Source organism: Protopterus annectens, chromosome 1.part1, assembly GCF_019279795.1.
Source record: "Protopterus annectens isolate FY-2018-M chromosome 1.part1, PAN1.0, whole genome shotgun sequence".
In the NCBI taxonomy this organism is placed as follows: domain Eukaryota; kingdom Metazoa; phylum Chordata; order Ceratodontiformes; family Protopteridae; genus Protopterus; species Protopterus annectens.
The window spans coordinates 320,583,769-320,607,017 of record NC_056726.1 but is presented as its reverse complement, the minus strand read 5'-3'; the positions used below and the strand labels follow the sequence as shown (position 1 = coordinate 320,607,017).

The 23,249-nt window shown below is 40.6% G+C and overlaps 1 protein-coding gene across 2 annotated transcripts in view; it reads left to right on the top strand.

The window, feature by feature from the left end:
- The window catches only part of WDR7 (WD repeat domain 7), a 3,592,087-nt gene that overhangs the window by 1,393,375 nt on the left and 2,175,463 nt on the right, over positions 1 to 23,249 (top strand). For both annotated transcript variants that reach the window (XM_044074906.1, XM_044074897.1), the window contains one exon: positions 6,269 to 6,392. In XM_044074906.1, the coding sequence (XP_043930841.1) occupies positions 6,269 to 6,392 (124 nt within the window). The remainder of the gene's footprint in view (positions 1 to 6,268; positions 6,393 to 23,249) is intronic.

Here is a 23,249-nt window from a genome sequence, read left to right as displayed (position 1 = left end):
CTCCTAGGTTGGATTTACAAGATGTTTTCTTGCTTAATCCTGATTTAGTTCTTTTTGTAGATGGATCCTGTTTACGAAATAATCTTGGTGAACTTCGGGCTGCATGGTCAGTCTGCTCGCCAACTGCAGTTTTACAAACTGGACAATTACCACCTGGCACATCCGTACAAGCCGCGGAATTAGTAGCACTTTCGCATGCATGTAAAATGGCCAAAGACAGATCTGTTACTATTTATACTGATTCACGTTACGCCCATGGTGGTGTTCTTGATTTTGGTACCTTATGGAAGGAAAGGGGGTTTTTGACATCCTCTGGGGCACCAATTAAAAATTACCTGTATATTGATCACCTCTTACAGGATTTATTATTACCTTCCAACATTGCTGTTGTTAAGTGTGTAGCTCACCAGTCTAACGACTCCCTAGTAGCTAAGGGAAACAATTTGGCTGACTGGGCTGCCAAGCAGGCTGCTCTTTCACATACTGTTCAGGGACAATTTCTGCAGCCTATCATACAAACGGTTACTTTTGACACTACTGTTTTGAAAGCTTTACAAACTGAAACATCGAAATCAGAAAGAAAAACATGGCTGGCCCACAGTTGTTTCCAGTGCTCTGATTCAATATATATAAAAGCACATCATTTGCCAGCTCATGTCGGGGTACAAGCATTAATCAAACAAATCTAGAAGGATTGGTTTTCCCCTAGGACTTTCTGCTTCTGTGCAACATTTCTTGAGCACGTGCTCCATTTGTTTACAGCATACCATTTCAAAGGGCATTCTGGCTCCCGCTCAGCCAGTGCCAAAACTAATGGAACCATTTTGTGCTTTACAGTGGGACTTTATTGAACTCCCCACCTTGTACTCATTTTAAATATGTTTTGACTATTGTTGATATTTTTTTGGGGTGGTTAGAAGCCTACCCATGTGCTAAAAATTATGCTTTTTCAGTTGCAAAAAAATTGTGTTATGAATTAATACCTTGTTTTGGTGTTCCTTGTCAAATATACTTTGACTATGGAGCGCATTTTACTGCTAAGTTAGTTGAATCATTGTGTACAATGCTAGGCATTACTTTGAAATTTCATTGTCCGTATAGACCACAGGCATAAGGTATTATTTGAACGTATGAACAGACTTTGAAAACTAGACTTGCTAAAGTCACTTCAGAAACAGGCCTAACTTGGGTGCAGGCCTTGCCACTAGCCTTACTTTCTATGTGGTCACAACCGCATCCTACTAAGGGTCTTTCTCCAGATGAAATTCTTATGGGTCGCCCTCTGCATATGCCTATGACACCACCACCCTTTTCTGAATATATTGCATTTGATAATGATATTCTTTTGTACTGCAAATCTCTTGTTTCTTTCCTACAGTTTCACCATCGACAAGTAGCAGCCGCTCAACATCTTCCTGATACTTTTCTGGCATCCGCTCTACAACCAGGGGATTGGGTCTATGTTAAGTCCTTCTCTAGAAAAACAGCGCTCCAGCCACGCTGGAAGGGGCCCTTCCTGGTTCTTCTGAAGTCATCTGCTGTGCGACTGCAAGGATCTCCAACTTAGATCCATATTTCACATGTCAAAAAAGTTGTGCCGTCTGAAGATCAACAACCTTTACCTTTTTCACCTCCAGATTCTCCTCCCATTGTTACTCGTACTCGAAGTAGAACTGTTCCAGTACCTGACGATGCCTAACATTTACCCTTTTGGAAAACTCCAAACTACTGACACTCCGCAGACTCAACAACCATTTCCACAAAAATATTGGACAGCCATTTTGATGATCATTCTTGTTGTACTGTTATTTTTAATGTGGCCGTTTTTATTTCCTGCTCCTTCAACACATCACACCAAGCGAGCTATTTGGCATCTGCCTTTCAACACCTACCAAGCTATTAAATTTGCCTATGCATCATACCTCAATGTCTCTGACTGTTGGATCTGTACTGCTTTACCTACTGTTCATGGGGGATTGATGCTAAGTACAGTCCCTTTAGGGGCTAATGAAACCTGGATGAATCTGATCTATGACACTTCAAATGTCACTTCAAAAGACAGGGTAGCATTACATCTGTTTAATCATCAAAATGGAACTGTGTGTTTTCAGAAATTTGGTAAAGTTAAGGGAGGAGGGAGTTTTTATAATGTGACAGTTCCCTACAGGTGTAACAATAACTCCTCCTACTGTAACACTATCTATGATTCATTTTGTGAACTGGTGCATAAAACATACGAAGAGGTAAGAAATAATTCTGTTCTATACCAACAGCTAGGATTGATTGATAAGAAGGTGTTTCATTCTGAACATGGTTATATAAATAGTAATATCACCACTAAGGTGAAAGATTGTTACTTTGTGTGTGGTATAAGAGCTTATAAATGGCTACCAATAAACTGGTCTGGTAGCTGTTTCTTAGGTTATTTAGTCCCAACCATTCGACATACATCTGCTTTACCGCAAGGAAAAATTTGGAATGTTTGAGAAGTCAAAAAGCCTGCTAATCTGGTAGGCCAAAGTGATGCTTCATGGATTTATCATCATGACTTAGCTCATGCTGGCACCAAAGGACTATCTCATATGGGCTTGGGTGATGACGTCATATCATTGGCTGGTATAATTCCAGCATACAGAGCAGTAAAATCAATTGGGGAATTCAGAAAACTGTCTAAATTAAGCAATGCCACATTTTCTGCTTTAGAACTAGTGACTGATGAACTGACTGCCATGAGAGCTGTGGTCCTTCAAAACCATATGGCCCTCGATTTCACCCTAACGGTGAAAGGCAGAACTTGCGCTTTAATCCAGGAAGAGTGTTGTACGTTTATTCCTGACAATCAGCACGAAGTTGAAAGCCATCTCGAACTCATTCAAAGAGTCCCTGAACTCTCTAAGGCCAAGGAGGCCAATAACTCCACGTGGGCATGGTTAACCAACCTGTTCTCAGGTTGGGGAGATGGACTATTGAAGTTAATTGTGTTAATCGCAGTATTAGCACTTATTGCTTTTCTTGTGTTCTTAATCAAAGCATTGATTTTGAAATTAATGTCTTTTAAGACTACTAAAAAGGTGCCAAAGTTTTATATGCCTGCAGTTATGAATATGGATGATGAAATAAAAATGTGTGACAATGCTGAAGGAACCAGCCACATGGTTATGTTAGATTTAGGGCAAATGTATGATCGACTAAATGGTGATGCTTACACAGCATCAAATGGGAGATTGTAGAATATGAGTGGCCAATGTATGTGTTTAAGGAAATTGAGTATGTGACAATTTTTATGCATTGAGATGAACTTTGTACTGTGAACTCTGAGTAAACTGTGAATAGTGGAAAGCACTGAAAAACAGGAGCCTGCTTGGCAGCAGGAAATGTGCCTTATACGGAAGTGTATCCAATTATCCTTCTCTGCCTAGAAATGTAGTAATATGAACTGCTTTAAGCCTATGGGTAAACCATTGATTAGTTAATTGTCTTATGTATTAATTTAATTGGTCTATTTTATATTTTTGTACTGTCAGCAGTATCACCAGTATATAAGCTTATGCATTCCTTTGTTCAGGGAGTCTCCCTGGTACTTTCCATGAGGCTCCCACACATGTGTAATAAATACCACTGAAAGAGAGGAAGAAGTGTCTTGTCTTCATTTGAAATAGAAATGTTAAATGCAACATGCCCATGGCCCAGTTTCACATGCGGGTACTTCAGTGGACCCTTGCGGTTCAGTGGTCCATGTTAGATCTTCTGTTGTCTTACCCTGTTCAAGTCTGTTGGGTATACAGGGACTCTCTTCTGTGGTGGATTCGTTCCCGGACTCCCTCCAGGGTTGTCCCTTTCTTCTGCTTTCCCCCTCGGCCATGGTGACCACGGATGCCTCCCTACTAGGGTGGGGGGCACTGTTTGGAAAGGATGGTCCAAGGCACGTGGTCCCCCTACGAGACTCAATTGCATATCATTGTCCTGGAGATGAGGACGATGCTTCTCGAGTTCCAGGCTCTCCATGCCTATCTTTCCCATAGGGACGATTGCGATCCAGATGAACAGTGGTTTGGTACATCAACAATTATGGAAGGAACCAGGTCTTATCCCCTGTGTCACTAAGCTGTGGGAGTGGGTGATCTCCACTGGCCATTTTCTGGTGGCAACGGACATTCTGGGGAGGTCCAACATTCTAGCAGACAGGCTCAGCAGGTCTATTCTGATGCCTTACAAGTAGTCACTGAATCCTTCGGTAGCTAAACAGAGCTTTCTCAAGTGGGGTCAGCCTTGCTGTGATCTCTTCGTCTCTCCTTCCAATGTTAAGTGCAGCAAGTTTTTCATTGCTCTGATTCATGCTTGGCCCCCCAGTCTTCTGTATTCTTATCCTCCTTTGCCCCTAATACGGAAATGTCTTCAGAAAGCTCACAGGCTGGGGAGCTTAGTCTTTCTCATTGCCTCATTCTGGCCTCGCTGAGTCTGGTTCCCCTCTCTGTGGTCTCATCTTGTGAGTCCATCATGGACATTAGATCCAACTCTGGATCTCATCTTTCATCCTTCAGGGATTCCCCATCCAGACCTGGTCAGTCTGAAGCTCACTGCTTGGCTGCTACAGTTCCCATGATAATCGGGACTCCCGGGTTATCTTTACCGGTCAAAAGGATTCTGGTTGAGGCTCATAAGTCTTCTACCAGGAAGGTTTATTCCAGCAAGAATAAGCATTTTTCTGTCTGGGCTTCATAGCGTGACCTAGACCCCTTCACTGCCCCGGTTCCAGCAGTTTTAGAATTTTTAACAAGTATCTTTCAGCAAGGTGCCTGTCCTTCTATGGTCAATGTCCAGCTGGCAGCTATATCAAACTTTCATGTAGGTGACAACATGGCTTCTCTTGCCTCTTCTAAGCTTTGTAAAGCTTTTTTGAAAGGCACCTTTCTACTTCGGCCACCGGTTAAGGACCCAGTGCCTCCTTGGGATCTTACGTTAGTTCGGGTCTACCCCCCCTCCCCCTTTGAGCCTGCAGCCTTGGTGGACTTACAATTTCTGCCCTGGAAGATGGCTTTCTTGGTCACTATTACATCTGCCAGAAGGGTTTTGGAGCTTCAAGAATTATTTGATATTTCATAAGGACAGGGTGTCCTTGCAAACGATTCCATCCTTTCTTCATAAAGTTGCTTCAAAGTCAAATATTAATCAGCTGATTAATTTCCTGGTTTTCTTCCCAAATTTTCAAAATAAGGGAGAGGCCAAATTGCATTTGCTAGACGTCCATAGGCAGTTATGTTTTTACCTGCACAGGACTAAATCCTTCCGTAAGTCTGACCAACTCTTTATTTCATATTCTAAACTTTTCTCAAGGAAACCAGTGTCGAAGATCACTATTGCCCATTGGACTTCCCAGTGTATTACCCAAACATATTCGGCTAGTGGGTTATCCCCAGCAGTTCATGTGAAAGTGCATTCCACTAGATCTATGGCTACCTCAGCGGCCTTTTGGTCCAGAGTATCTTTAGATGATATTTGCTGTGTGGCCACTTGGGCTTCTTCACATAGTTTCATCTCGCATTATAAGCTGGACATTCTATCCAGGAACAGGGCATCCTTTGGCTCTGCCGTGCTCTGGAATATCCTTCCATGAGGGCCTCCCAGGTTTTTAGTAGCTGGGGACTCTATCCCACAGGTTGAAGACCAAAGGAAGACAACAACTTCAGATAAGGAAGTTATGTACTCGCCGTAACATTCCATCTGAGTTGTTGCTCTTCATTTGTCTTCAACCATCCCTCCCTCCTTCCCCCTCCCTTGCACAGACTGTGTGGTGGTCTGGCTGGTAGAGGATATGGTCACCACAGGGGTGCATCTTGTTCTTCTTTCTTTGCTTATGGAGATTTTTGTCATGGGACAAGGTTTTTTTTGGGTCAGGTTGGGATGCTAAGTTAGGCAGCAAACTCGATCTGAAGGGAGGAAGGAAACAGGGGCATTATGGGTAAGGGAGAAGCTTGGAGTTGAATTAGATGGTGGATATGTGGCCGAGTCACATCCGTGCCGGATCCGGGAACCCACAGGTTGAAGACAAATGAAGAGCAACAACTCAGGTGGAATGTTATGGTGAGTACATAACTTCTTTTTTTGCATAATGTAAAATAGCATTTTGCTATGTTACTGAACTGTAAGGCAGAAAGTTTTTTGTTTTTTAGTTATGTTTCTTTTTTTTTTTTTTACTTAATTTATATACATTTTTTTTGTTTGTTTGTTTTGAATGGTGACAGTTTTTCCACTAAATCTTTTCTTTCAGATAAGAGAAGCTGCTCAAGCTTTGTTACTAGCAGAGCTGCGGAGAATTGGCCAAGTAGGACGCAAGGAAACCATAGATATGTGGGCTCCTTATTTGCCTGTCTATGTTGACAATGTTATGTCACGTAAGTTTATATAGTTTTGTGTAGCCTGATACATAGTTTTATGTCTTTGATAACAGGTTTGTACATATCTTTTGGCCAGCCAGAAACTTCTACTACTTTGGATTCTTAAATGAAATGATGCTCAATAAGAAATAATTTACATAGTCATTTTTAACGCCATCCATTGCTGTAGTAATTAGTCTTTGTTTTTAACCTTTAAGCTTAAACAAAATCACGTTGTAATCTTTTGCATTTTTGAGTGAAGTGGTTGTAAGTTATTATTAAATGTGTATTATAAATTATTGCTAAATACATTTATATATTTATTTGTTATTGTGATGACTCACGCCATTCTACCATTTAAGCTACTGGGTCTGTGAATTGTTGTATAGTGCTCAGTCAAGGGAGTATGGGAGCATGCATAGTTATGTCTTTGAAGTAGATATTCCACTGATTTTTATTTGGTGCTGTAAAACAGAGGTCTCATACCTGAACAACTTTGAGGGATGCTTGAGGCTCAGTACACCAGATAAGGACCAGCAAAAAAAAAAAATAATAATAATTCAGGGAATCAGTGCTGTACTTACTTGTTTGTGCATTATGACATAGTTTTACATTATATCTGTCTCACAATTTTAAACAAAAAGGAGGCATAAAACTTTCATGATGTGAATGATGTGAAGCCTTCTTACTAGCAGGCTACGTAACTGCACATCCAGAAACAGGAAAACAATGGGAGACAGTTGCATCTGATGCAGCGTACAATCAGTCTTGCTTTTCAGTGCCACAATAAGAACATTTCAGTTGTACAATGAATGTGGGGCAAGAAAATAATTTTTAAAGGATGTTACTGATTGATCTGTTCCGAGACGTACCCCAAACAGTGAGATACAACCATTCATATGTATAGAAACCTGCTAGGAAGCAATAATTTTCAATGTAAAAAGAGATGATGAGTATAAATGACATGAAACCTTTGTGCTAGAAAGCTTGGTAACTGTACATGTGGCAGAAAAAAAGCATACATTTCCATTCCCTCTTGATTTTGAGTACTGCAGTAAAATTTTTTGGTTGTTCAATAAATGTATATTAGCAAAAGATTTTTAAGGCTATTACCAACTGGCTTGTTTATGAGTGCCCCAGTATAGTAAGATGTAAGCATGGATGTGAACCCAAAATCTTCCAAGAAACTTACAATTTTAAAGTAAAGTTCATCTCATGCATCCTGTACTCCCAAACAGGTGGAGTACCTGTACACCAAACCAATATAAGGACAACTGACTTTGGTTTCTCTTCATTTTACTGATTGAATAACACACCCCCTCCAAAAAAAAAAAACCTTTGTAAATTCAGTGATACCAAGCAAAGTAATGCCAAATTTTTAAAATAAAGTTCATACTATAGGCTTTTGTCTGATATTAAAGTACCTGCAATCACTGCAGTGTAGAACATTTTTTTTCTTAACTCTAGTCAGGTGTTATGGACAAATGCTGTACAGTGGAAGAAAGCATATAGCTTTTGTCCATAATACTTAACTACTGTTTTAGACTATGTTCAGAATACTGTAACTAAGGATTCTAAAAACCTGTATTCTTCATATATCTGTAACATTAAGTTCAATGTCCCATTCTTTCAGCTAAAATAGGACACTTTTTATTTACCTACAAAAAGTGCTCTAGTTTACACAAAAACAACATTTGAAACATATAGATTCATAGGTGTGTACTAGGCTAATGCAAGCCTAGCCCATAGAAGTGCCCTGCCATCTTGCCGCCCAACTTTATTTTCCAGTTCCTCTATCAAGTAGAGCCACTGGAGTGATCCCCGGGGTGAACCTTCTGTTACCTATCCACTCATCAAGATTTCTCTTGAAGAGGGTCAGCGAGTTGCTCTGCTTGACATGTATGAGAAGTCTGTTCCAGAGCATGGGCAGACTCTGGGTGAGGAAACTGTCCCTCCAGCATGTTCTGTTAATTGTGGTAATGAGGTTGAGGTCTCTGGAGCGTGTGCTGTGGAGGGATTGAGATTTCTTTGAGACATAGAATAGCTGGAGTCTTTTGAGTCTGTCCATGTAGGACATGTGTTTAATACCTATGATTCTCTTCGTGAGGTACTTCTGTGGCCTCTCCAGCTGTTGCAGGTGTCTAGTGAGGTACATGCCAAATGGGGCATTATACTCGATGATTGATCTAATGAGGGAAGAGTAGAGAGCGAGAGAGAGAGAGACGATGACCTTCTTCTTCCTGGATGCAAAACCCTTGGTAATGAGATGTGCCAGATAGAAGGACTTCTGACCACAGTGGAAATGTGGTCGAAGGATAGGTCAGCCTGCGTCCCCAGATCTCTTATAACACCTTCAGTGTTCAGTGGGCTCCCATTGATGTGGTAATAAGTGGGAACTGAGTTTTTACCAAAGGGGATGATGGCACATTTTTTGGTGTTAAGCTTAAGGCCATGGTTTTGACATCAGTCATTGGTCTCAGTGAGGCCTTTCCATAGGATGTCTGCATCACTTGCAGAGTTAATAATGGCTCCCAGCTTGCAGTCATTTGTGAACCTGGTCAGCCAGAGTCTCTTTGTGTTGGCCTGGACTTCTGAGAAGTAGATGCTGAACAGGAGAGGACCCAGGACCGATCCTCGTGAGACTCCACTTGTGACTATTCAGCTGTCTGACTTGGAGTCCACTACTTTCACGCTGTGTGTTCTGTCTGTGAGCCAATTTGCAACCCACCTAGTGATATAGGGATTGATGCCTAGTTCGATGAGTTTATCAATAATTCCTGAGTGAGGAATGGTATCAAAGGCCTTGGCCAGATCAGGGTAGGCTGTATGGACTGCCTTACCTTCATCCACAGCCCTGGTGACTGACTCAAAGAAGTCAACTGGGTTGAGCAGGCATGATCTCCCTTTCACAAAGCCATATTGTGTGGGGTCTAGAGTTTGGATATTTCCTATATCTTTATTAATCAGGTTCATGATGATGCGCTCCGTAGCTTTACATATCATACTCAGGCTAATGGGGCGATAATTTCCAGTGACAGTCTTTTTAATTTTTCTGGTTACTCCACAGCAAAAAAAAAAAAAAAAAAAACTGTGTTCTACAAAAAAAAAAAATGCAACATTACTTTTGTCTGGAGTTGGACAAATACAAGAGTCAGGAGAGGACGTCTAGAAAACTAATTTAAATCATGAATGATGTTACAGATTTAATGTAACTTATATTCCCGGCAGTTTTCAAACCATGAACTCCTACCACATTAAAATAAAAAATATATTTATATATATATATATATATATATATATATATATATATATATATATATATGTGTGTGTGTGTGTGTGTGTGTGTGTGTATAGACACACACACACACACACACAGATATATATATGTATATATATTTTTTGTTAAGACAATGCATAAAAGCACATATTATGAGTTTACGTTCCTGGTTGTTTTAAATGTATGCTTATCAAGCAGATTGTTTTAATTAAATTTTTTTTATTAGATAATGTATTATTTAGTAAAACAAAATGTGTGTTTTAAGTTTGCAGTCTTGATAATTTTTATAGCAAAATGTATTAAGCAATAGTAACAAAATTACCCATTTTGGAACATTTTGACTATGCAATGACACCAATATGAGTGTTTTTTTAATCTACCAGTGTCATACTCAGCAATTACAGCTACTTTGGCTTTGTAGACTTCACTTGTCTGATTGTTATAAAAATAGCCACAGTAAAGTATTTCAAACTGCTTTACACACACCTATCATACAAATCCAGATGAGTGGTTGTTTAACATGGTCAAGCTGACAGGGTTGGTCACTTTTATCTACAGACTGCCGCCATTTCAGGAATTATAGACAAATTGTTGACTGTGCACACCTCAGATTTTTGATTGAGGTAAATAATAGTAATAATGGCCAGAGTAGCTTACTTCACATTTGTTTCAGACAAATACACAGTAGTCATGGTACAGTAGTGCAACTTACTGCATACAAATACATTAGTCCCACAAAGCCAGGTTAAAGACTGATTAAAATGAGCAGGTGAAAAGATGATAAGTTGCTTTCATCAACAGCTAACCCTATCTCCCACCCAGCAGTTATGGCCTATTTATTATTGAAATGCATCTCCGTCAGATATCCACAGGAATATTTCTGCAAAATAAAGCTGAAGTATGGTATCCTCAGTAAAATATTCCACAAATGCATGCTAATCTTGAAATGACAGATTAAAGATTGTTTAAAATGAGCAGGTGACAAGATGGCAAGTTGCTTTCATCAACAGGCAACCCTACGTCCCACCTAGCAGTTACAGCCAATTTATTGTTGAAATGCATCTCAATTAGATGTCCACAGTAATATTTATCCAAAATAAACTGGAAATACAGCAACCACCGTAAAATATTCCAGAAATGCATGCTAATCATGCAAAGCCAGATTAAAGACTGTTTCAAATATGCAGATAATAAGAAGGTAAGTTAAGTTAATTAAATCTACAGATAAGCCCCTACAACCCACACTGTTGTTATAGCCACTTGGCTAGTAGAGAATATATTTACCATGATAGTCAAAGCAAAGATAAATACACAAAAGAAAAGAAAACTTAACAGCAGTTGTCCTAATAGGATATCTTAATATAGAGTAAGTTTATTAACAAATAGTAGCAAAAGCAGGAAATAATCCTACAGATTTATAATTGCATTGATAGTTTTTCACAACTAAATTTAGTAAAAAAAAAATCCAACATTGATATCCACAGAAACAAAATAAAATATGTAGCCAAAAAGAACAATGGATGTAGTGCCCCCACAAAAACGTAAACTGTAAAATCCAAGAATTTAATATAATAACTCGGATAAAACTGTTTAAGTCGTGGTGGTACAGCTGTAGCATTGTTGCCTCACAGCAAGAGGTTCTCCTGTTCAGTTATCAGCTGGAGTGCCTTCTGTGTGGAGTCTGCATGTCCTCCCCATGGTCGAGTGGCTTCCGAAAGACATGTGTGAATGGGCGTGCCTTCACTGAAGGTTGGGCATTGGGCTGGCAGCTCGGCACCTTAAAAATCTACTATCAGTCATTAGCAGACCGGAGTTCCGCTGTGGTGACCCCTAACCGGGAAAAGCCGAAAAGACAAACAACAACAACAGCTCAGATAAAACTGGTTAAACACTTTTGTCCATTTTGCATCCTTTAGACTTCATCAGGACCATATGTTAAACATAAATGTCACTTTGTATATACTAATTCTGGTAATGTGTTTTATGTAAAACCAATAAATTATCTGTCTGTAGTATATAATTGATAATTAAAAATACATTGTGATAAATGATAATAAACAAAAAACTCAACATTTTGCACTTTAGCCTAAAATGGCTGCCCTTTGCTTCAGCATACTGTTGATACCGATACTTTCGTTGAGTCTTGGTGTTTTTGTAGCATTCATCTAATGCTGCCATATAGCTTCCCTACACTTTTTAGAGTCTTCCATTCTCCTCTGGGGGCACTTTTATTTTTTCCAGAATCAAAAACAAAAAAGAATGAAACCCTTTGCATGCTTACGAATATCTGGCAAGAGCACTTTTTTGTTGTCTCCCCTTCATGTACTATATAAATGCTGATATATAAGCTATCTTAAAGGAAGTTCTGTTTTTCCTACGTAGAAAGTATTACATGATGTTCATCGTGTTATACTGCTGCAGTCATCACACTTGGGTTATCTTGCCGTCAGGTTGTCCCGCAGTCGGCCGAATTCCAAAGTCTTGGTCCGGCGTTGGTTGTCGTCGCTTCTTCCCTGACGTCAGTGCGACAGGGGTATAAAAGAGGCAGCCGATGCCATTTTCTTCAGTCTTTCTTGCCGCGCGGTGCCCGAAGCAGAAGCAGTTCGCAAGTGCCAGTCATCTAGCTCCTGAGATTTTCGAATCGAATTTCAGCCCGAAATCTTCTCTAAAGCTAAGTACCCCGTTGGGGAAACTTTTCTTGCCTCAGACTGATGTCAGACAAAGTTAATAATTGCATTTCTTGTGGGAAGCAAATACCTCAAGGATTTTCATTCTTATTGTATTCCTTGCCTAGACCCAGACCACGACATCTCTGGTTGTCGGTTTTGTGCTAGGTTCAACAAACATACAATCAAGCGTCGGGCAGAATTCGCCCGACATTATTTTGGCAGAAAATTTAACTATAGCATGTCATCGGATCAACCGACATCAGCAATGACTAAAAAACGCAAGGATAAGGACAGGCAACCAAGGCCAAGACCAGATACCGAGGCCTCAGCAAGGCCTGCCACCGGTTCTCTGGTTTTCAGCGAGGCGCCTACGCAGCCCCTGTCTACCACTGATTTAGAAATTCTGACGGCCTCCCAGACCGAATCAGCTGGGCCTCAGGAGCCAGTTCCATCTCACCCCTCAGACGCCAAACCTGACAGTGATTCGGAGATCTTGAACAGGCCTTCGGTTTCTGAAGGTGCCTTCAAACCGACAGCTATTTCTATTAAGTCTTATGCTAAACTTAAAGCCCCCTTAAAAGTTAGGAAACTGTGTCCACAGACCCCCCCCCCACTGGCCCCTATGCCTAAAAAACAGATGCTCAAGATGGCTGAGGATTTAATTACCCTTATCAGGGGTTCCCAACCCCCTCCTGACTAGACTGGAGGAAGATTATCCTTCCTCTGACCAAGCATCCATTTCCTCAGCTAACTCTGAGGACCAGGATTATTCCTTCCCTCCTTATGAAGACTCAGATGCTGAAGAGTCCATTCCTTCTGTCTCCCCCCCTGAAGACTACTCTTTTGGGGAAACTTTACACACCATGAGGGAACACTTCCACTGGGAAGGCCAAGATTACTCTGACTCTAAGAAAAGACTCTGTGAGTTTCTTCTTCTTCCACAGCATAGACCCCTTGCAATTCCTCCAGTTTTAGATATTTTGGATGATGTCTACACCGAATCTAGTCTAAACCCAGACTCCTTACCTCCTGCACCAGCTAAACCAGACAGATACTACCGAGTTCCTGATTTTCATAAGTTTCTATATAAAAGCCCTGTTGCAGACCCCAAAACCATTTCCCAGGGTCCCAAAGGGGTTAAGGCCTCTACTGCTAAGAATCCACTACCTTCTGAAAGAGATTCCAGAGCATTAGAAAGATGGGGGAAGAAAGTGTACACGTCTGCCACTTTGGCCATGAGGGCCTTAAACTGCCAATTCCACATGCTAAAATACCAGCAGTACTTGATTACACAGTTAAAGCAGAAAATGATCCCTCAGACAGATCAACCTGATTTCAAAGAGATGCAGGATTTGCTGCATGCAGCAGAACAGGTGGGAAAGCATACCTTACAGTGTGGTTTTGATTCATAGGAAGCCTCATGTAGAGCAGCTGTCACAGGATCTGTATTTCATAGACATGCTTGGCTAAAAGAGCAAGCCTTACTAGAAAATGTCAAAGCAAAGTTATTGGATGCTCCATTGCAGAAAGATGTGTTATTTGGTGTCAAAGCAGAGGAAGTCTTAAAGAAAATGGAAGAAAAGGCAAAATCTGTGCATCAGTCAAAGATTTTTTACAGGTACAACCTCCTCGTTTCAGCAGAAATTGACCATCAGAAAACTGGTCCTTTCCTGCATCAGACAGACCCCAAAGGGGTAGGTACAGACGCCCAAGGGGCAGAGGCCAGCCACAAGGTTCTTTCAGGCCTAGACAATGGCATACAACAACTCAAAGAGGTGGAGACGAAAGATCTCAACCCTTCAGGAAACAAACACAATGACTTCCCTCTTCGCCTGCCAAGTAAAATTGCCCTGGCAGCACCTTTGGGAGGAAGACTGGCTCTATTTCCACAAAATTGGCGCATCATAACAAAGGACAAATGGGTTCTGGATATTATTACTCGAGGCTACAGATTTCATTTTCACACTTTACCACGGATGAGAGGCATGCCAAATCTGCCTCCAAACCAATGGGCAGAGGCACAAATGCAAATTTCAGCTGTCATGGATATGAAAGCAATTCAAAAGGTACCTACAAAGGAGCAAGGTCAAGGTTTTTACTCAAGACTATTTCTAGTACCAAGAAAGGACAAAGCCTGGAGACCCATTTTAGACCTCTCAATTCTAAACACATACCTGGAGGTACCCAAATTCAAAATGCTCACACTACAGCAGCTTCTTCCCATGCTGGGCAAGGAGTCTTGGCTGGTAACGTTGGACCTCAAAGAGGCATACCTGCATGTCCCTATCAGACAAGATTGCAGAAGATACCTCAGATTTTTGGCAGGTACAACGTATTATCAATTCTCTGCATTGCCCTTTGGCTTATCTACTGCACCCAGAGTATTTACAAAATGCCTGGCATCAGTAATTGCATACTGCAGACAACGAGGAATACAAATTTATCCATATCTGGACGACTGCCTGATCCAAGCGGACAGCAAGGACATTCTATTATAGCATCTGGCATTTGTAACAAAGCTGCTAAGTTGCCTTGGGTACACAGTAAACAAAAAGAAGTCAAAGCTAATACCCTCACAAGAGATAATATTCCTGGGTGCCAGCTTAAATACAACGGCCCAGAGGGCTTACCTCACGCCAGACAAACAAAAACAACTGACTCAATACTTCAAAAAGATGGCAACTTTTACCCAGCTCACTGCAAGGAAAATCCTGCAGGCATTGGGGTTCATGGCATCCTGCATTCATCTAGTTCCATATGCAAAGCTGCATATGAGGAAATTACAATGGTACCTGAAAAGTGTATGGGCTCAACACAGGCACAGCCTCGAAACAAGTATACCTCTCATTCCTTGCCTTCAAAAAGAGTTCCTATGGTGGGCTCAAGCATGTCAAATAAACAAGGGTCTTCCTTTTGTCTTACCACCAGCAAACCAAACTATGACAACAGATTCTTCAGACTACACCTGGGGAGCACACATGGCAGGACAGTGCATACAGGGCAAATGGTCTGCAAAACAAATGCATCTACACATCAACCAAAAGGAGATGCTAGGTGTGCAAAATGCACTGACAGCCTTCAAGGACCTCTTGCATCCAGGACAACTACAAATAAGGACAGACAACACCACAGTTATGTGGTACATAAACAGGGAGGAACACACTCCTACCCTTTATGCAGACAGGCAATGACCTTGTGGAACACAGCATTGACTTACCAAGTACAACTGCAAGCACAATTCCTGCCAGGAAAGGAAAACATATTGGCAGACGAATTAAGAGAAATATGGCAGATCCGCATGAGTGGAGACTACACCCACAAGTATTTTCAATGATAACTCAAAGGTGAGGACGCCCAGACATAGATCTATTTGCCTCCCCCAACAATTGCCAACTACAGAAATTTTGCACAAGGACTTATCATTCCCTAGCCTGGAAAGTGGACGCCCTATCATTCAGTTGGACAGCATTGACAGTCTATGCCTTTCCACCACTACCTCTCTTGACCAAGGTATTACTGAAAGTCAGATCAGAGAGACCACAAATGATCCTCATTGCTCCGGACTGGCCACGTCAGCACTGGTACCCATTACTAAGGAACTTGACTCACAGCCCTCCATGGATCTTACCTCAATTCCCACTTCTATTGACTCAGCAAAACTCTCAGATCCTTCACAGTCAGCTCAGGACTTTAAATTTAGCTGCATGGAGAATACCTTGAATTATCAATCAACACTTCTCTCAAAGGACGTCCTAAATGTCATTTTGGAGGCCAGGAGGCCCAGCACCAGAAAAACTTACTCAGGCAAATGGAAAAGATTTTGTGCATGGCACCAGGCTAAAGACCAAAATCCTGGGATACCAAACATTCCTCAAATACTGCAATACTTAACTGAGATGCTACACAAAGGCATTTCTTTCTCATCCATTAAGATCCATACTTCGGCCATTTCAGCTCAATATAATATGGATCCTCCCATATTCTCACACCCTTTACTAAGGCAGTTTCTCAGAGGGGCTAAGAATATAAGACCCCCCAGAAAACCCCCAACGCCAGCTTGGGACCTCAACTTCATTTTAGAAAAATTAACACTGCTTCCTTTCGAACCAGCCTTCTCAGCAGAACTACAATACTTGTCATGGAAAACAGCTCTGTTGCTGGCTATCACCTCAGCACGCAGGGTCTCAGAACTACAAGCACTCATGGCAGTGGAACCTTTCATCATTTTCCATCAGGACAGAGTCTCTTTACGAACTAACCCTACCTTTATGCCAAAGGTAGTATCCAGTGTGGCTTTGAATCAGACCATTCATTTACCCACCTTTTATCCAAACCCCCAGAATAAAGGAGAAAAACTCCTTTACTCTTTGGACATTCACAGACAGCTACGTTACTATTTGGATAAGACAAAGATCTTCAGAAAAACTGACCAACTCTTTGTATCCTATGCTGCAGGTTCACAAGGAAAGGCTATTTCAAAACAGACCATCTCCAAATGGATAGCACATTGTATCCGCTTTTGCTACTCACACCATGGGAAAGCAGTGTCTGTTAATATTAGGTCCCATTCTACCAGGGCTACAGCAACCTCAGCAGCCTTTCTCAGGGGGATTCCAACCAAGGACATTTTGGAGGCAGCTACTTGGAGTTCAGTGCACACCTTTACCAAGCACTACCACCTTCCATTATACTCAAAAACCAGAGCTGGTTTTGCCACTGCAGTTCTGCAGGGCATCCTAGCTTCGCCTAACCCAGTTTAGTACCAATCCAAGTGTGATGACTGCAGCAGTATAACACGATGAACATAGTACAGGTTTGTACCTACCATAAATGTAGATGTTCTAGTGTGTATACTGCTGCAGTCCAGGTTACCCTCCCACCATCCCCTCTACATACCAGGGTGTTACCTATAACTCCATGTACATCAATCAATGGGATGCATGTCTATATGGTGTATTTGCTAACAGCTAGTACTATTGTTTATCTACTAAGGTATTTTTGCATAGTTATTTGGATTGCCTTCCTAGTTGGGGGCACCTGGCATCTGGGGCAAGAAAAACTGAAGAAAATGGCGTCGGCTGCCTCTTTTATACCCCTGTCGCACTGACATCAGGGAAGAAGCGACGACAACCGACGCCGGACCAAGACTTTGAGATTTGGCCGACTGCGGGACCGCCTGACGGCAGGATAACCCAAGTGTGATGACTGCAGCAGTATATACACTCGAACATCTACATTTATGCCATGGGTGTTAAAATTAAACCTCCCTGCTTGCCTCCAGTGCTGTATTGTTTTGATAACATCTAATTTTTCCTTAATGTTAATGTATGATCAGTGATTACAGCCCCCACATTTAAAGATATAAACAGTCCCATTGCTGTTAACCATGGAACCCATTCTTTCCAATAGATTATTTACACTTGGTTTTCTTTTAAATTCAATACTTGGGTACCAACCTAGAATGTGTCCAAGTGCCTATAAATGCTCAAAGACTTTGTGTTATTAGTGTTCTTCCTATCTGTCTCCAGTTCATAGTATATTGGACCACAAATGGTTTAATGAACTCCCCCATCCTTTTTCTTAAATGTTTCTCTGTGGTGCGAGCCCTTTCAATATTTAATTATTGTTCCATAAACATTACCCTTTTCTTTAGCAATAGTGCGATAGATGGTCTGCAAATTAATTGACTCTTGACAATGCTGTTTTTTTTTTTTGATTTACTTACACAATGACCATGACACAACATACTATTTAGATATAAGTTTGTTTAGGGAAAGTGCAGTTTACCAACTATGACAATGTTGCTTTTTGGGTGGTGTGTGTGTGTTTCATGTGTACCATGTGTGATTTTTTTTTTAATCGTAGTAAATAGGAAGTGTTACTTGTGTTTTATTTGAGTATATCTTTTCTTTTCTTTCTTGGCTTAATTTAACTGTAAGTTTGGTTTTGAGTTGTTTATGCAGGCTTGACTGTTCTGTGGTAGAATACATATTTGTGTTTACATGTGCACTATGTGAAGTTTTAATTTAGTTTTTAGTAAATTGCATAAATATGGCAGGTTTGGGTGAATTTTGGAAGTTTTAATGACATAGCAAGACTGTAGCTAAACAAAAAGTATATACAGAGTTGTATTTTTATCAAACCCTTTGTCTTTGGTCCTTTAAACAGAAGTATATATTTGTGTGTGTGTGTATGTATGTATGTATAGATATATATCTATATCTGTCTATATACACACGCACACATATATATATATATATATATATATATATATATATATATATATATATATATAAAATGCATGTATATATGTTTGTGTGTGTATCTAGCTATATATGTATATATATATACATATATTCATATATATATATATATATATATATATATATATATATATATATATATATATATATATATATATAAAGTTTGCAGATGATTGCAAGTTGGGAGCTATTATTAATTCCCCAAGTGATGCTGACATTCTACAGAAAGGCCTCAATGAGACCAACGATCAGTGTCAGAACCATGACCTTAAGCTCAATGCCAAAAAATGTGTCTTCATCCCCTTTGGGAAAAACCTGGTTCCCTTAAATTACCACATTGATTGTAGTCCACTGAACACAGAAGGCATTATAACAGATCTGGGAACACAGGTTAACAGCAACCTCTCTGTGGTCAGAAAGTCCTTCTGTGTGGCATATCGCATTACTAAAGGTTTTGCATCGGGGAAGAAAGAGGTCATTGTCTCCCTCTACTCTTCCCTCATTAGGCCAATCATTGAGTACAATGACCCATTTGGCATGTACCTCAGTAGACACCTGCAACAAATGGAGAGCCCGCAAAAGTACCTCACAAAGAGGATCCTAGGCCTTAAACACTTGTCCTATATGAACAGACTCAAAAAACTCCAACTATTCTCTGTCTCATATCGCCTACTTAGAGGTGATCTCTGCTTGACTTACAAAGCCATGTGTGACCCAGCTCTGTTAGAAATGCTACATCTAAAGAAATCCCAATCCCTCCTCACCACACACTCCAGAGACCTCAACCTCATTACAACAATCAACAGAACATGCTGGAGTGACAGGTTCATAACCCAGAGACTGCCCATGCTATGGAATAGACTTTCCATACATGTCAAGCAGAGCACCTCACTGGCCCTCTTCAAGAGAAATCTTGATGAGTGGATGGGAAATAAAAAAAATCACCCCAGGGATCACTCCAGTGGCTCTACTCGACAGACATACTAGGAACTAAGGTTGGATTGCATGATGCCAGGGTAATGCTATAGGCTAGGCTTGTAAAGGCTCCAGGGCCATTAGCCTAGTACACACCTATGAACCTATATATGTATATGTATGTATGTATAGGGAGAGAGAGAGATACACACATGCATGTGAACAAACTCAAAGGATGTGTCATTGCTATACTTTTAAATAAATAAATATGAAAAGGTTACAGTAGAGCCTGAAATAGACAACACACTATTTATTAAAAAAATAAATAAATAAGAAAGGTTAGCACTTTTGGCCTTATGCAGCACTTCATCAGACATTCATAATTAGTATCACTCACTTTTATACCTTTTCATATGCTCCATTGCAACCATTTAACACAATTTATTTCATTAAAACCACTAAAACTTCTAAACATTTAATGCAAAAATACCTTATTTACAAGATTATGTATGTATTCCATAATACGTTACTTTAACCTTATAGCTTTTAAATCTAGTTTGATGCTGATTATTTAAGTCAAACCTGGGGCAATTTTACTGCTAATGTCAGCTACCATAAAACTCTTTATTATACAGGAGGAATTCTAAGTTTTCTTGTGAGCCGTACAAAAAATGACTTTTTTTTAATAATTTACACATCTTACACAATACCCTTGCAGGTCATTCTATATATATATATGTATATGTGTGCATGTATATATCTATCTATATCTATATATATATCTATATATATATATATATATATATATATATATATATATATATCTGTGTGTGTGAGTGTATGTATATATGTATATATATATTTTTTTCTAGAGAGAATAATAGTGACCTGAAACCCTCTGCTGTAATTTTCTGCCTGTCTTTCCTTTGTAAAATTTCAAGCCAGCCTAAAATCTGGCCATATAAATTGCATTGCTAGTAGCACGTGTTTATCTCTCCCTGCTCCCATATGCTTGCTCGGTAGTGAGATCCACTTTATATAGACTGTTGGGCATGTATTTATATGCCTTACATCTCAGGCAAGCTGGCTGGCACCAGTTTGGCCTTTGGTACTTTGTGCTATATGGCTTCAGATGGAAACACTTTGAAGGCTTCTGGCCATAGGTGGCAGATGGAGACCTTGAGACTATCTGCTGTAACCTACAAATAGTCATATACCTCAGGAATACTGCCCTCCCCTTTTGGTAATGAAAACACAGGACTCCAACCCCAAGGGCAGGACAAATAATAGAGCCAGCTTTGGTCCAGCGCCTAGCTCCATGGCACAGAATGATGAGTCCTGTCTGTGAGTTAAGTGACCAGCATTTGATTAGTAGCCATAGCACTGGATGAGTGGATTGAAAGGGTGTGGGCCACTCACCCCCTTTGGAGGGCGAGGGGTTTACACACACACACACGCACACACACACACACACACACACACACACACACACACACACACACACACACACACACACACACACACACACACACACACACACACACACACACACACACAGGCACAGTGATTTGGTGCAATTATCCTAATGAAGACCAATGAGTCACCACTTGTGCATTTTAGGGAGTGGCAGGGCTTGCTTGATGGGTACGTCCCTAGTGGGATTGAGTAGATGACCTGCATGGGCAGCCCTTTGTACACCCCTTCATGGCATTTTGTCAAGTATATATAGGGGACAGGGTGAAAAAAGCTGAAATTGACAAACCACCCCAATGACTGTCAAAATGATATCATCTACTGGCTGACCCTTACCCCAGTGATGGGGAATGAATTGGCCAGTTAAGTGTGAGTGGGAATCATGATTGTCAGACAGAGAGGCAAAAAGAAAAAGATAAAAGTTTCTGGTCTGAGAGGATATGCAAAATACCAGTAGCCTGGTAGGCTGTAGAGCACCAGTGATCTTGGCTGTGACTTACTCCATTGTCTGAGAAAGTGCCCCACCTCATCGTGAATCATCAGACCTAGGGAGACTCAAGTCATTTAGCAGGACTCAGTCTCCTAAATTTCTCCCCACATTTCTTGCCAGAATGTTTTTTTTAGTTGGAAAGATCCCAGAGGCCTCATCTGACACCATAGCAGCTTGGAACCAGGCACGTACCCCTTTCTTGCTTCAAACCATCTCAAGGTCATGCCCCTCTTCTCGGTATCATACAGAATATTAAAAGACAACCTCTGCCTCACGTATAGGAACTCAACAGACCTCATCCTGTCAGACCTACTATGTATTCACAAGTCAAGTAATAGCATGAACACCCATTCAGCGGATCTTGATATCTTTTGCAACATAAACAGAGCATGTTGGAGGAATAGATGTGTATCACAGAGTGTACCTCTTTTATGCAGCTGTCTTGCACACCACATAAAGCAAATTTATTGTCTTCCTTTATTCAAGTTTGGATGAGTGGTTATGAAACCTCAAATTCACCCCCGGTTGAGCATCTGTGTCCCTCATGGATAATAAACAAGTGAATGTCCTAACATATCCTTGTTCTGCCTGCCTTTGGGTTATTTGTACACAAAATATAAGAGGTAAAGCTACTATGAAAATGTAAGGCCATGCTTCTTAAGATCCTCACATATCAATAGCCTAGTAAGTACTTGTGAACCTAAACGCTAGGAGAAATTACCTTCTGTTATGTATTGTCATTGGAGTGAATGAAGCTGGTGGAATACACAGGCACAAGCCACATCATGCTCTGGGCTAATGAATAACAGACAAAGGGGTTAGAAGTCTTTGTGAGGGATTTTCTTTCAACAGACAATACAGGTGTTGGTTTTAAGACTGGGTTTCTGTCTCACTATCAGATATTAGGTATTAAAATGTTTTTTTTCAAAAACAAGACAAGAAAAATCCCTTAGTGGGTACTTATCTGGCTTCTGGAAACAGGCTGACCAGTGGGGTAATGATGTTGATAGCATTAACGGCTGGCAAACTGCACAGCAAGAAGGATCTGAAGATTTTATCAGCTGACACCCCTTTTAAATAATTTGGCATCCTTAATAGTGATGTGATGGACTTGGATGAGGTTTAAGGATGAACATTGGGTTCTAGAAATTGGGCCAGACAGGCTACCTGTGAGCGTGGTGTCTCAGAAGTCAGGACTGCAGCAGTAAGCATACCTGAACATCTACATTTATAGTAAGTTTCTAACACAAGTGCACTTTTGCTTCTCCTATAGAAGACTGATGCATCATAAATTGAAAAATGTAAGAACAAATGCGTAACTAAAAGAGAAATGAAAACACACTTATCCTTAAATTCATCATCAGCACATTAAATAGGCACACGCTCTGAATTCCACAGTCATACAACAGGAAAAGTGGGAGACACTCACATCGAAATGAACTGCAGTCTTGCACAGACAGCATTCCTAAGCAGGCTAATTATTTCAGCTTCATTCTCAGCCACTTTGTCTGCATTCACCTAGAGGGAAGCTGCTTTCTTTCCCTTGATGGAACTTGAAAGGTTCACGCTGTGGCTTCTGCAGAAGACCTAATATTCTTCATTCCAAACTCAGATCCCTGTCTTTCAGCATGTTAGGTAGAATTCTCTCGCTGTCAAAGTGATCTTCTTTCCATAAAGATATTAAAAGCTAAATTACCAAGGTGGGATCCTTAGAAAAGGAAACAACTGAGTTACATAGAAGTAATTGGCATTTATGGGAACATTACATGCAGAATAATGTTCAGGAGG